Raw genomic sequence first — 15921 nt, 5'->3', positions numbered from 1 at the left:
ATCTCCATCATCTTCCTTTCTGGTAATTATCTCTCTAAAATCAACACTGGTTTGCCAGGATCAAGTAAATATTGCCATAGTAACTAAAAGCATTTTTGGATGAAGGGAAGAATTTAGTCACAACACTAGCCCCTTCAATAATGCTGATTATAGGGTACATTCTTTTGTTGGGATCTATTCAACATAAACTGAAAAATTTAACATTTTACTTCCTAGAAAGGAGGATGAATAAACAAGCACAGACTATTTCATAAGATGTTCCTGTCCTCTCCTGAATCAGAAGAACTCCAGGTTTAAATAATAAATTAAGCATAGTCTAAAATGCAAATGAAGTTTCTCTCAATAACACAGCGAGCTATTAAGAGAAAGTGTAAAGGGTTATGATAATTTTAAAGTATTATGAACTACAGAAAACAAATAAAAAGCATTTTCAGTGAATATGACCAATTCATTGAACTATTCTCTCAATCCACTTAACTACCCACATGTGTACAATAATGATTTATAGACATTATACCTAATTATGCATATTTGGGCTGTGTTAGAGTGCCTAACAAAAGCTCTAGAAAGCAACAATTACCTCTGTTGCTTAGCTACATAGTTTAAAATATTCCTATTAAGTGCAGATTATTGTGGAGGGGAAAAGGGGGACAAAAATGCACATGTGCACCACAATGCATTTCACTTTACTGCTGCCAAACTGTTAGCATTTTGGGTCATTTCCAGTTTACATAATTGTTTGGTTCAACTGTTTGTTATATGTTAAAAGAAAATATTGATTAATTCTTATTCTTCTTCAGAAAATTGGACTCCTGCAGGGAGAGGTGGCCTTGTGCACTGTGTACATAAAGTTGTGTTTAAATATAATGTCTGTAAACCTTAGTGTAACTTTTTAGCAGCTGGTCTAGTACCACACACATTGCAGTATTCTGAATAAAGAAGTCTGCTGTCTTTTCACGTCTCTGCAAGTAAGAATGATAATTTGGCTCTATAACTAACTTTAGTCAAATGGGTTTTTATTATTTTCTCTTCTGCCTTTTGGAAGATAACAGAATCCCATCAGTGGGTCATTTAAAAAAGTAAGAAGTTCTAGTTTTAAAAGAAATCTCCCACCCTTCAAAAGGAAGCAAACCACACAAAAGTTGGTAACAGTAACAGGTCTTTTCAGTTATTTTTATGAGGGCTGAAATATAACATAAATGCATGATGAGAGTTTTACTCCTTTAATAATCAGCGATTTTTAAATGCTATGTTTAAAAATTTGTTATTGAACCAGTCTTAATGGTTCAGCTGTCCCAGCTTTGCTTTTCACTTCTACAGGCTGTAAATTTACTTTAAAAATAATCAAAACTCAGCTTGGTTTACAGTTGCATCAATCTGTGTACTGGATCAGCATTAACTGATCAACAGAAAGAGTCATGAGTTCATAATGAAATGAGCAATATTACATTGAGAAATTACAAATAAACCTACCTTCCCAGACCAGCTGTATGCTTTAACTGAAATTTATTTTGTAGCCAGAAAAATTAATGCAAAATGGATAGGTTGTATTATCACTAACACAAGCAGGTTGGGAGAAATCTCACTGGTATCAAATAAATAATTTTGAAATCATGTGTGGTTTTTTTTTTGACTGAAGGGCTTGGTGCAAACAGGGTTCCCCTGCATTTATATCAATGAGCCTGGCCCAACATTTGCCCTTTTTTAAAAACAGAACCAGCTAAATAACTTAGATTCAGCTGTATATGGCACAAGTTCTACCTTTACACTCATCATAGTACCTTCCCTTCACCAAGTTCTTCAAGCTGTGCAGAGGACAGACACAGGGGAAAGAAAAACACATTACAGAGGGCAGCTCTGGATGGTCAGGAACCAGGCTGAATCAATAAAAGAAAAACTAGCTACATCTATATATCTAAAAAAAAAAACCTAACAACCACCCCAATACTCCCCCCTCCCTCCCCCCCCCCCAAAAAAAAATTAGTCACCCAAAAAACAGGGCCATTGGATATCACCTTGTTAATTAATGTTTTGTTTCAAGAAGGAGCTCCCTTCTAGGCTTTCACACTGATGTGATGCAGACCCCTGGAAAATTTACAAGTGACAACTGAATGAAATCTTGGCCGTATAAAAATGATACACCCACTGACTTCAATAAAACCAGGATTTGACTCTCTAATTTGAAAGAGAGACTTCTTCTTCTCTGTGTTTTATAGTGTTCATATGTACAAAATTTGTTTTGTTTTTAAGGAAATTTTATTTTGAGTGGATAAAGATATAAATTCCTAATCTCAGTTCCTCATAGAATCATAGAACAGCCCAGGGACCTCGAAAGGTCATTTGGTCCAACCTTTTGTGGGAAAGGGAGCCTAGATGAGCTTATCTAGCACCCTGTCTTTCCAAAATATTTCCTAAGAAGAAACTGAGGGGAAAATAAATTACCTTTAAACTCCCGTAGCAACCAGCAACTGAGAGGAATATAAATTTATTCTGTTTTCATATCATCTGTGATTACTAATTTCCCAGTGCCAGATCACATTGTTTTCATCTTGATATTTGCTATCTACTGATGACTCTGCATTTAAAACAAAGGCAGAATACATTTCACTGATATCTTTTCACTTGTTGATTAATGATTTGTGCAGGACTTCTTAAACAAATACGTGACAGCCAATTTAGTTCGATATTTTTTGTTCATCTTGAATATATCTAAACATAGAAAGAGCAATAAAGACATACTGTAGCTACAACTTTCTGTCTCCCCACCCTCTCCCATATTTTCCAGTATACATGTTGTAGAAGTTTCTATAAGCTATTGGACATGTTTGGCTTACCAGAGTAGGAGTAAGTATAAAAGTGCTGAGTCTAATAATCATGTTAAACAGAACACACATAGCAATCACATGCATGAAATTGCTTTGCTAAATGTTAAGTCAACACTGTTTTGCTAAGCGGGGTTTTTTTTTTGTTTGTTTGTTTGTTTTTGGTTTTTTTGGGTTTTTTTTAATTCCTAAAAGCTATATATATTCCAGTGAAAATCTGCTCTTCATAAATATGTTTTCCTCAGCGGTGGGCTGAATCTTGTTCTTTCACAGAGCTAGTGGAGAAGAAGATGTTGCTCCATATCTGACCAGCTGCAGTAGTTGTCTCTCTGTGTGACCTACAAAGTGTTTGCTAGACCCCAGGAGGCGTTGTTCTGCAAAATAATCTGAAGTACAATGGTTAAACCTAGGCAGAAATGCACCATTCCAACTCTGTTAGAAGCCAAACACTTTCTACATTCTTTTTGAAAATAATGTTTCTTATCTTTCTTCCTGTGGAATTCAGCTTCAAGGAGGGACATACTGCACAACTACCTGGAGTTGAGCTGCTTTCGAGGACACTGATCTCTTCCTGTAAATCAGTCCTGTCTTCATTTTCTTCTTTGCATTCCAAGCTGGGGCTGTAGTGGCGGGGTTTCATTAACAGGGACTTCCTTTTGTTGATGGGAATGCCTGATATCAGTTCTTCGGCTTTTCTCTTCTTAGCCATGGAGCATTTGTAGGCACTGTAATGATCAGTAGCCAGAGACAGAGAAAAAAAGGGGAAGAAGTGAGGGGTAAATTGTTTAAAAAATAGTACTTTCCTCTAGTTTAATTCTAAGTTTAAAGGTGAGGACTAACAAAATATTCATACACTTGCAGATTCAGCAAGTTGTGTTTAGTGGATATTTAATTTTAGCTCATATACTCGAAGTTTAGGGCACAGGCAAGTACCATTTCTTTTCACTGCTGCCAAAATCTGTTTGGGGGAAGCAGAATGAGGAAGAAGACAAAACCAAAAACCACATAACCTAACATTCTTAATCCTAAATAAGCATAACCTAATCTAAGCCCTGGTCTGCAGTAAAATAAATACACCCAGGAAAGGATGAATAAAATTGTGGCCTGGGCTGATAATCCAGAGAAAGAGAAATCCAGTTACACTATAACATCCTGAGCCTTTGGCTCCATTACGTTTACATCAATATGGATATCAAATCATGCACCTTGAGTTCAACAGCAGAAACCCTGTGCGAAACACTGTGCATTCAGAACATTTTGCAATATGGGTCCTTCTTTCAATCTCAGTCTCAAGTGCTGGTTTCATTTCATGAACTCCAGCCATAAATGCCCAATTTAAGCTTTTCTCAGGTCTCTATACAGACCTGGAAAAAGGCTCCTTCAGACGGCTATTCATCCGACTTAAAACTAGATCTATGTGATAAGCAGGGTGAGCCATCCCCTGGGAAATGCCTTACCCAGTTTAGATACCTAACTTTCAGATGACTGACACGAGAAGAGAGTGCAATATTTTGAAGAGGAAGATTTTTAGTAGAGTTGATATACTTTCAGTTCCAGTTTAAGATCCATATATTGATCTGCATATTGATTTGCTTCTACAGATATTTAGAAAAGCCTTTGCCACCATGCAGCTGATCTGTATGGCATATAGATGCTACATCATACAATACCTCACCAAAGAGGATTGAACTTTCAACCCTCTTTTTTTTAATAACTTTTTTCTGTGACTTGACATGATCTCATTGTTCTCTCACACACAGTATTCTAAGAAATTTATGTAGGACAAATAACAGTGCTCATATATCTGTCAGAGATGAAAAACTACATATATGAATCTGTGTAATCCACTCAGTGGTTTCTCGACCTTGGGCACCCCTAGGGTGTATTACAAATCTGCATGATGCCCTTAGGTATTGGATTTTGCATTTTACTCACTGTCTTAGCTGCAAGATTTGCAAAAAATCCATGTATGTGGAGAACTCCTATTGGTTACACATATTACAAGCTCAACAGCATAAATTAATCCTTCCAAGGTATCTTATGTGTACTGAATTGGCTCAGGTTCTGATTGTTTTGGATGAAAGCATATGACTAACTTGAGCTTTTTGTTAAAAAAAACCAAAATGTTTTTGGCTAAGCACCTTTTTGGTGATCCGTCATTGCAAACATGAAGAACATGGAAATACGAACATCTGCATTTTAGGGGGAATATTAAAATTCTACCATATGCATCTTAAATACTGAATATTCTTGATCTTCTGAAAGCTAAAATGCTGTGGGCATTAGAAATGCTGGCTGCTAAGCACCTGCTGTAGTTGAATATATTATGACTTCTGTGTTTCTGTTTATGAATAAAGGATAACATGAATATCATATTAAAGGTCAGAATCACAATGACATAAGCCTCCCATTGGAAATGATGCCTATATAACAGATATCAGGGATGGATGTAGTGTGGACAAATATGCATAATTTATTTCTAAGAAAATACAATCAAAAGTTTCTTAATTTGTATTTGCGGAATGACATTTCACACCACTCATGTTGTTTCAGGAAAACTGAATAAATTACAAGTGTTTGAAACCCTTCACACACAACTGTTTTTACCAACCGAAACCTTCACTAGGTTTGCAGTTGATCTTTCTCATTTATTTGTCGAGCTTCCAGTTTACCTCCAGTAGCTACTGGTAGTAGTGAGACTGTTTAGAACAAGATGAATTTCCAGTGTTTAATTCCCCTGTGACAAAGCTACAGTTGATTCTTACACAAGCATTATGAATAGATTTTTAGAACAGAAGATCCAATTAGATCATGCAGAATGCCCTCCTGTGCAACACAGGTCACAGGAGTTCATGTAGCTCTTCAGCTTTAATCCAGCAATTTGTCTTACTATTGTGTATCTTCCAGTCAAGTTAAGGGAGAATGTGGTAAAATCAGTAAGTTGATTGCTGTATTCTTGCTGACTAAGTACAGTCTTTATCTAGTGATGTAATGCTTTAATCCCACTACTGTGGGCTGGCATAACAGCTATTAAACATGTTGGTTTTTCACCACAACTGTGAAAGAGTCAAATTCAGATGTTTTCAGATCATGGTCAAGACCAGTGTGGGTGTACTGCTGCCACCTTCAGATCTGCTCTGGGAAATGGTAGCACCACTTGACTGTAACCACCACAGTTTACAGCAGTAAATCAAAAGCTGCTGCATCAATGTCAGGACAGGATGCTCACAAATCTGCCTGGAAGCCCATTGCTCATGGTAGAAAGTTTCTCCTCTATGAAAGATTGATGCATTAACTTGTCCTTAGCTATCTCTTTTTCTGTGCACAAGTAACAACTCACCCAGATTTCCTCTGTAGTTCCCATCATTTTAAAACAAATGAATACATGAGATGAGATAGATACAACTTAAAGTAGAATTATTCCTGACATCTTATCCTTTAAATACAGGAAGATGACAAAACACAATTGTTGCTTTTTTACCTACAAATTGCTCTCCATAGACCAGGAAGAGATTTTTCAGCTCCAGTAGAATATATTCTTGTTTTTGCTGGGGACTTTTTAAATTGCTTTTTTTGAGTTTTAACTGGAATCTTATAGTTTGCAAGAACCAGTTTAAAGATCTACCATGTACCAGCAATTCCCTTTCTTTGCTACCTTACAGTGCTTAAAATTAAAACTGAAAATAGAACGAGAAAAACAACTTTAAAGTGGTAACTTTTTGAAGTACTTACACATATTATTAAATATTTTCTAAAGGACATTGGGAATTTAATTACTAGGAAAAGAATGTATTTATGCCTTTTTAACATTCATGGCATGTCGATTTCACCTTTGCCTTTAAAAGTTTCTATTTCTCTCTGCTGCTTATGTACATTCACACATACACTCATGTACGTTAGCACAGATTTGTCAAGCTGCAGTTTGTCAAATGGTAAACCTATAATTTAGCTTCTCTATTACTCATCTCTTAAATTCAACGTCTAATAGTTTTGTTGCTATTTATCAATGGCCTGCTTGTTGTCATGGAACACTGATTCAGCTGTCAAGGTTATTTGGTAATCTGAGGCTCATAAAACAGGAGAAGCTCTTTTTGTTATGAGCCCAAAGCCAATACATTTTTTCCCCCCAGTTTAGCTGTACTTAAATTTTATGAATAATAAATCATTTTAGTACTATCTATAATAAGCAGATATTTTATTATTATTTTTCTAGTCAATGACTCAGTTACTAAAAACAGACTTGTGTCATTTATCATAGTGTGAGCCAAGAGATTAAAATCTAAGACATAAGACCTGGTTGCATGTGTCCATCTTGATAAATCTTTCATACGTATTTCATACTTCCACATTTTGTTTTTTAATTTAGTGGATTCTTTCATCTGCTGAAAGTGTAACTTACAGACAGTGCTAGAACTTACAGACAGGCAGAACAGTACATTAACTCTCCACCACAGTGCAATGCCTCAGAAGAAAGAGAGGTTTTAAGCAGTCCTAACCATACACAGCTTTTTCTACTGCTAAAAATTGTCATGCTGGACTTCTTTTGTAGTTGGTCCACCTAAGTGATGTGTTTGTCAAATGTTTAACCTGACCTTTAACCACTTTGTAGCCAGCAAGGATTTCTTGTTGTTAATCTGCTGGCAAGACTTCCAGATCTCTGGGGATTTTTTTCTTATTCACAGCAGCCTACAGATTGGTAAAGCATGATAACAGAGCAAAGAATTGCCATAGTGAGTAAAACCATGGGTACATTCAGCCTGACAACCGGTGTTTACTTATACCTGTAATGAATGCCATGTAAAATAATAAAACTAAAACACACTTCATCTCACACATCATCCTTAGCTTCAAGGAAGAAAATAAATGTCTGTCTTTGAATTTCAAGGCACTTACATTTATTGTCTAACACTAAGGAGCCTGCTCCTCATGTGATTTTGTGCAAGAATAATTAGTGGTACATTTTAGTTGTTAACAAAATAATTTTAAGTTCTTAACCTGAATTGCCTTTTGACTGTCTGCATAACTATACTACAAAAGTAAGCATTAGCCTATTGAATTACAATTAAAGTAGACATCATCTTCTGGCCTGCAGAACCATTTAACTTCACACTAGTTGTTACAAAGAGAAGATTAGTCTAACTACTCCTTAATCATATCACAATTAAAGATGTTGCCAGATGCTTTGGGCCTTGATCAGGTTTTGCTCACAACTTGCAGATGCCCTAGGACACTGTGGAAGTCAAATACTACAGGAGAGAAAAGTTGTTATTTGAAAATTCAGGGATACTTGTCACTCACAGGTGAACTGGTAGTTTACAAATGTCTGTCATGGTTGGGCTTTCTTCTAAGAATTTTAAGACTGTAGTGAATCACAGGTACTTAAAAGGAACAGAAATTCTGAATGTCTCCCCATCTTACTCCTCTTTTATGTGAGCTTGTTCTCTAAGAAACAGATGATCTAGATTCTGTCTAACACTCTAGCACAATGGCTTTCAAAGGTTTAGGCTGTAGCTGAAAGGATCTGATCCCCCAAAATCATAAGAAATTCTGAGCTCCTTATAAGTTGATGATGAACAGGAGAAATTACTAGCACTGGATAAAGAAAGGGGATGATTTGCTCCTAGGATGGATCACATGTCAACTGAAATGACATCTGTGTTATTATTTACATCAAGCACAAATGCCAGAGGTTCATAAAAGGAACAGGAAGAGTCCAAAGAAAGAGTATTGGTAGTCTGATCACTGCAATGGGAAACCCAAATGAGTGCTGTTAATTCAGCAACTTCAGGTGGCCAAGAGTGGTTGGAGAGGAAGGTAGAACAAGATTATGACTCAATTGTTTGTCTTCAGATTAAGACACTCAGATTTATGTTCCATTTCCTTAACTAAACCAGTAAGACTGCACAACTGAGCAAATTGTAATCAAAGGCTGAGCTACAGTTCGTTGACAATCTAAGACTGAGCTAAACCGGGAAAAAATAGTTTTCTTTCCATTTATTTTACATAATTCTTATAATTATTAAAATATATTGAAAATTATGCCAATAAAAACTAATGGTTTTATCTAAAAATATTTTAAAAAGCCATTTGTTAACAGAACTGTGACATGAGTTTTAGCAGGTGAAATTTTGGAGGTTAGTCCCAGAAAGGACTACCGAGTTCTTATTACTGACAAGAAGCTAGACATGTATTTGCCCTGATTGCTAATCCGGAGTCAGAGTTGTTGAAATTAATGTTTTCTTGTGCTTTATAAAGTAAAACTGAGCCACAGTAACTTTTAGATAATCTATAACATTTGGACTCCATGACGGAGTTTGTTGTATTTCACTCATTCAGCCTAGGTGATGAAAAATACTCTGGAAAATAGCTCCAACTGGGAATTCCTGAAAAAGCATTTGGGACATAATTCATCAGGCAAAAGTAATTTCCTTCCATCAAAATCTTTAAGCATTAAAATGGTAAGAACTTACACCAATAAAATGTGTTGAAAAAAATGTTATTCAGCCCCTCTTGAGTGAGTTTTACTAGAAACTCAGAACTAGCACAACTTACCTCAAATATAATAAAAGACAATCTGACTTTCTCATTTTTTACCATTACGCACAACACAAAAAAAGCATTTACCTCTTTCTAACAAAACCATGCACTTGGCTTACAAGTTGTATCTGTGAAAGGGACAGAGGCTTTTCCTGTGCACTGTAGCAATCATTCCAGGGTTAAAGGGCTTTCTACAAGTAGAAAAGTTTACTGCCATACATGGGCAATGCTCTTTTCCTAAAATGCCAAAGCTGTGAGAAGTTCAGGCCAGGTCTGGACCAAGATGAAAGGAATGCACGTGGGGTATAGATGGAAAGAAAGATAAAAGGGAAATTCATATTATGAACACTAATATAGAGCAAAATAAGCTCCGTAACTTGGGGGTATTAAAGTGTCTCTCTATATACAAAAGTGAAAGGTTTAGCTAGGAAAAGAGGAAGAGAACTGGACAGATAATGTGGAGAAAATACAGTATCATAACTGAAAGCTGGCTGGAGCAAGATATTGAAATATATATTTTATTTTAAAAAGATGTATAAGAAAAGCAAAGGAGCTGCCATAGCCTTGTTGGTGAAAGAGGATTTATTAGCCCCCATAAGAAGAGGCAGGGGAGAAATGGGTAATGGTGTTGAGTCATTATGTACTGAGCTTGGAGATGTTTCAGACAGTAAACTAAATGTTATAGGCCACCTGACCAACAAGAACAACTGGACTGTGAAATAACTGAGCAAATGAAAAGAAGCACGTAAAAAGAGTGGCACACTGGTATGTCAGCAATACCATAGGAAAAAGCATGCAGTTATGGTGGAATCTACCCATGCTTCAACCTCATTGTGATGCCTGAGGCTAAAGGACGATTTCAGTCTGCAATAGGCTCATGAAATGGCTTTTTTTTGAAACTTATTTTTCTTTTATAACTCTAGTTTACTATTTTAGCAGGGCTGTCCCACAAGAAAGGCAACTCAGAGCAGGACAGCACAGATTTAAATTCTCTTTTTTTCTTGTTTTCAGTTTACAAGCTTGTAGGTTCATAAGGATATTCACATCATATAAAAAAAACCACATAAAGCCTCTAACTGAAATACTATGTTAATGAAATGGATGACTTCTTCATGGTGCCATTCTATAGCTAATAGATTAAGAACTCTCTATATAGATAGAGTTGTATATTTGGACCCTTTTCTAACAGGTAAGTTATTTTTAGTAAAAGCCAGTTTAAAGGAAACTTAATTTTTATGTGTGGAGCTCAAGATGTTCTTAAACACAGTAATATGAATGAATGCCCAAGATCTGGGCCAAATCCAGCCTCCCTGGCCTCTTTTTCGTTTACTCATTCAATCTGTCCAGGTTCAGTAGGTCAATAAATTCCAGTGGGACCCAAGCCAAGAATTTGGCTTAGAATGGATTAAGTTTCTAGGGAAATCTACAGATCATCCACGCAACCTTTGCATTCAGAAAGCCTTGCACATGAGTGGTCATCCTGATAATGCCAGTAAATGCTAAATAAAAAGCATACTGGTAACTACAGTCTGGTTAGAGAAGATGTAAAGAAGATAAGCTTTATTTATTTATTTATTTATTTTACAACAGAGAATGGGACTGTAAGTAATGCATTGTCAGGGGCCAGTACCTCCCTTTAATGTAGCAGGAAGTCCCATGGCTGAGTTCTTTTCCTTTTCTTGCTATCTCCAGGCTGTCCACAGTCTGTTTTGGCTTGCTTTTGCTTGGCTGAATGCACCCTTGACATCAGTCAGAGCAATTCAGCCAGCCATAATATTTCACTCATAATTGATATATGTGAGACAGAAGTCACCGGTTGGCATTTCCATCTCTATATGGCTTGTGGTCATCTACAGAGAAAAGATCTGCCATAGACGAAACAACCATTTGGGGCTATAATGTTCTGATGCATTCTGTCATGCAGCAGAAGGCATTAAAGAATAAGCAACTCTAAATTCCTGTGTAGGGTTGGGAGGATAACTTTTACTGTATGCTGATGAACACAGAAGTTGTGATGGGGAAGATGATGACTCCTGTAATATATTAAATAATGAACAAATTTTAGTTTAAGGCAAGGAACATTCTAAGATGCAACAAGCTCTCAGGTAGAAAAAGATTGCAAATAACTATCTGCCGATCTAGCAGACATGATTAAAGTGATGTGGATTTGACATATGCTATAAAACTATTACAGAAAAACATACATTGAAACAAATTAATTGCCTTTTTATATATACATGTACATTAAGCAGAGGCTTTAAGTAGACAAATTGTAAAACTACAATCAAATAAAAAAACCCAAAGTGAAACGAGACCCTGAGACTGCATGCATTGGCTAGAAATGAACACAGTAGATGTTAAAAGAGGTCTAAAATATGCTGGAAATTTATCTAATGCATTTATTATTGAAGAAAGCTATAAAACTCACCTATAAAACAAATGCACATAAAGTATCAACTAATGCAAATTAAAATAGAAATCTGAACATAAAATACAATTTTTAAATGTTCTAAATAAATCCAAGAGGTAAAGGTAGAGGTCACAGTGCATACCTCTAAAGGTCTTAGTATCTACAGGAATTTGGCAAATGATTCATCACAATTAACAGCTCCAGCCACAGGTGTTTCAAAATGATTAAGAGATACAGCTCCTATTTCAACCATCGTAGTGGTTACTGAGAACATTTCACTAAGTATTTAAGTCAAATAACTGCCAACCTCAGGGTTACCTGCAAAATGTTAAAGTCATTATTTGTGGTCACCCAGAACGATACAGTGTTATTTCTCTTCACAGAAACAATGACAATAGTGTGCAAAAGAGAGGAGGTTCTTATTAACTTTTATAATCTCATTCAAAATATGAAATTTTAATGGAAGAAAAACCTTCTGTCTGATGTTCTCTATACACCAGTTCTAACATTTTATGCAAGCCTTAACCCACTCACATGAATGTTTAAAAGAAGAAAACTTGAGGTGGGAAATGTTTGAATTATGAATGTCTTTTTGTGCTTGTTTCTCATTTACTGTTTCGTTTTTATTGTCTTAAGGTTTTAAGATATGGGAGTACAAAAAAGGCAAAAAGCTTGCAGTCCATCAACTTATCAGAGCTCTAGGAAAGGGACAGGAGAAGAGGATAGGAAAGGGAGAGGGGGAGGGAAGGGAGAGGAGTAATGATAGCACTGTTAGACAGACTTTATCACAAGTTGATAGCTAGTTAGAGGGGGCCTGGAAGATGAAAAAGGAAACAAGAGAGGAGGAACTTAGACATGACAGACCTATAAATTTGATTGCCATTACAATTTAGATTAGTGCTTGTTTTATTAATGAGAATGGTTGACATGTAGGATGTAATAATAACGATAGGTGAATTCCAATGTTCTTATTTTGTTAGTTCTGTGACCAGCATATACTTACCTTTGCTTCACAGTAAACTGCACCATGTACTGATTTTTCAGTGTTTGTTTATGCTTGACTGTTCAATGTTTTCTATCAAACATCAATTACAAAATCATTTTTCCTTAGCATAAAACAGATTTCCACGGATTCTTTGAGGAGAATACTGACCAGCATGCCAGCCTAAATTCCTTAGAAACCTAACAGTGTTGTCAGAAAAGAATAAGAAATTAACAAGATTTATTGGGAATTTAAGAAAGTATGATTGATGACAACATAACAGACTGGATTACATCAGAAATCATGGAATAAGAGGCAGAGGTTAATATTTTCAAAGCCCTATAATCATTTCAATTTCTACAATGGCTAGGGAGGAAGTTCCTTTTCAAAGCTGGAGAGCAAGCAGTAGACACTCTTAATTCATTCAGTTTACAGATCTTGGGAATAGGTACTCTTAAGATTAATGTCCATTGTTTAATTGAAGATCAGTTATCAATAGTTACAATGTGATATAGATCTTTGTCTCAGGTGAAGTGCCTAATCTAGATGTGTCATGGAGAAATATTTAAATGACAAGGTGGCACAACTCTGTCCCAACCAGCTACCATCATAGAATCATAGAATCATAGAATCGTAAGGGTTGGAAAGGACCTTAAGATCATCTAGTTCCAACCCCCCTGCCATGGGCAGGGACACCTTGCCCTAAACCACGTGGCTCAAGGCTCTGCCCAACCTGGCCTTGAACACCGCCAGGGATGGAGCATCCACAACCTCCCTGGGCAACCCATTCCAGTGCTTCACCACCCTCACTGTAAAGAACTTCTTCCTTATATCTAATCTAAACTTCCTCTGTTTAAGTTTGAACCCATTACCCCTTGTCCTACCACTACAGTCCCTAAGGAAGAGTCGCTCCCCAGCATCCTTGTAGACCCCCTTCAGATACTGGAAGGCTGCTATGAGGTCACCACGCAGCCTTCTCTTCTCCAGGCTGAACAGCCACAACTCTCTCAGCCTGTCTTCATATGGGAGGTGCTCCAGCCCTCTTATCATCCTCGTGGCCCTCCTCTGGACTCGCTCCAACAGCTCCATGTCCTTTTTATGTTGAGGACACCAGAACTGTAGGCAGTACTCCAAGTGGGGTCTCACAAGAGCAGAGTAGAGGGGCAGGATCACCTCCTTCGACCTGCTGGTCACGCTTCTTTTGATGCAGCCCAGGATGCGGTTGGCTTTCTGGGCTGCAAGCGCACACTGCCGGCTCATGTTAAGCTTCTCGTCAACCAACACCCCCAAGTCCTTCTCTGCAGGGCTGCTCTGAATCTCTTCTCTGCCCACCCTGTAGCAGTGCCTGGGTTGCCCCGACCCAGATGTAGGACCTTGCACTTGGCTTGGTTAAACTTCATAAGGTTGGCATCGGCCCACCTCACAAGCGTGTCAAGGTCCCTCTGGATGGCATCCCTTCCCTCCAGCGTATCAACCGAACCACACAGCTTGGTGTCATCGGCAAACTTGCTGAGGGTGCACTCAATCCCACTGTCCATGTCGCCGACAAAGATGTTGAACAGGACCGGTCCCAACACCGATCCCTGAGGGAAACCACTCGTTACAGGTTTCCAACTGGACATCGAGCCATTTACCACAACTCTTTGCGTGTGGCCATCGAGCCAGTTTTTTATCCACCGAGTGGTCCATCTATCAAATTGATGTCTCTCCAATTTAGAGACAAGGATGTCATGTGGGACAGTGTCGAATGCTTTGCACAAGTCCAGGTAGATGACATCAACTGCTCTGCCGCTGTCCATCAGTTCCGTGGCTCCGTCATAGAAGGCCACCAAATTGGTCAGGCAGGATTTCCCCTTAGTGAAGCATGGGCAACACTGGGGAGGAAAGCTGGGAATTTATGCTCTCAATACCTAATCTTCAATTGCAAAAAAAGGCTTTTTGTCAAGCTCAGCTATGTCTGCACAAAACCAGAATTTCCTAGCATTAGGTATAACTATTGACTGTCTTTATTTAGCATTTACTACTAAGTCTATTTGGACTCAGGGACACACTTTTCTCCACAAAGAACATGAAAGACTGCAAGGGTCCCACAATCTCTGCCAATGGGAGACAGATGAGTCACCAGGAAATGCCAGAGTCCACCTTGGTTTTATTCCAAACTTGCTTATTCGGGATTATGACAAACGTGCATTTTGCCAGCAGTTTCCAGAAAATCAGTCTATGATCAACTCCTGTGGAAACAGAAGCCAAGCCCAAAGGACAAACCTGAAGATTTTTCCAAATGCAGGCTAGGAGCAAACAGGTTTCTCAGTCTCTATCTCACTTTTAAGCAGTGCTATGGGATAACAGTACTGTGAAGGTGATATCTAACAAATCAATTGTAATTTCAGTTCTTACTGAGGAAAATCTTTGAGCCTTTTTGTATGATTTTGTTTCATGTGCTCATTTCTTCCATCATCTAAGTACTACTTTCACCTCTTTCTCAGGTCATCTGCCAGACTATTGCTTTATTTTCATACAAATACTTCTTAAAAACCTGCTTATTTTATGAAGCTCAGAAAAATAATCACCAATAAATCATTCCTTTCTCAATGCAGCTATGCATGAATGTTTCCTGAGTGGCCAAATCATCTTCTAAACTCTCTACCTTCAGTTCATTACCGTCTGAAACAAGAGTTCAGATATAATTAGATACATATAATAGTAGAATAAATAATAACTGCTTCCATTAGCAGAATGTAGAATGAGTAATAACTACTTCAGTTAACAAAATGATTTTTAGTGTGCTGTCAATACCGTTACTTATATTAAGATACCTCTCAAACATTTTGGATAAAGTTAAAGAATACATTTTAGTAACATAACCCTTCTGAAATACTTCAGCACCGTTGATTGCAGGGTTGTTTTTCTGGTTTCTCAGCCTCCTAACCAAGAGAGAGCAGCAAAGGGTGACATGTCCAGTTACTCCTTCTATCAAAGAGACATCCAGACAGCTCTGCTTGATTACTTCTCTCTCTTTTAAAACATTCAAGATACTCATATCTCTATATATTCACACTGAATAGTTCAACTTATTTGAATATCTAAAATGTTTCACAACATCTGGAACAAGAGTTCCAGATAAAAAGTAACTTTCTTTACTTTTGAAGAAATGGTCCTTTTTCAAAAGT

At 37.3% G+C, this 15921-nt stretch overlaps 1 protein-coding gene across 1 annotated transcript in view; it reads right to left on the bottom strand.

Annotated features, from left to right (window-relative positions):
- ST18 (ST18 C2H2C-type zinc finger transcription factor) overlaps positions 1-15921 on the bottom strand; it is a 97111-nt gene that overhangs the window by 48578 nt on the left and 32612 nt on the right. The window contains 1 exon segment of the mRNA XM_030503993.1: positions 3357-3547. Coding sequence (XP_030359853.1) covers positions 3357-3547 — 191 coding nt within the window.

The sequence above is a fragment of the Strigops habroptila genome, chromosome 1 (genome assembly GCF_004027225.2).
Source record: "Strigops habroptila isolate Jane chromosome 1, bStrHab1.2.pri, whole genome shotgun sequence".
NCBI lineage: Eukaryota > Metazoa > Chordata > Aves > Psittaciformes > Psittacidae > Strigops > Strigops habroptila.
This window is presented reverse-complemented; position numbering and strand designations above follow the sequence as displayed.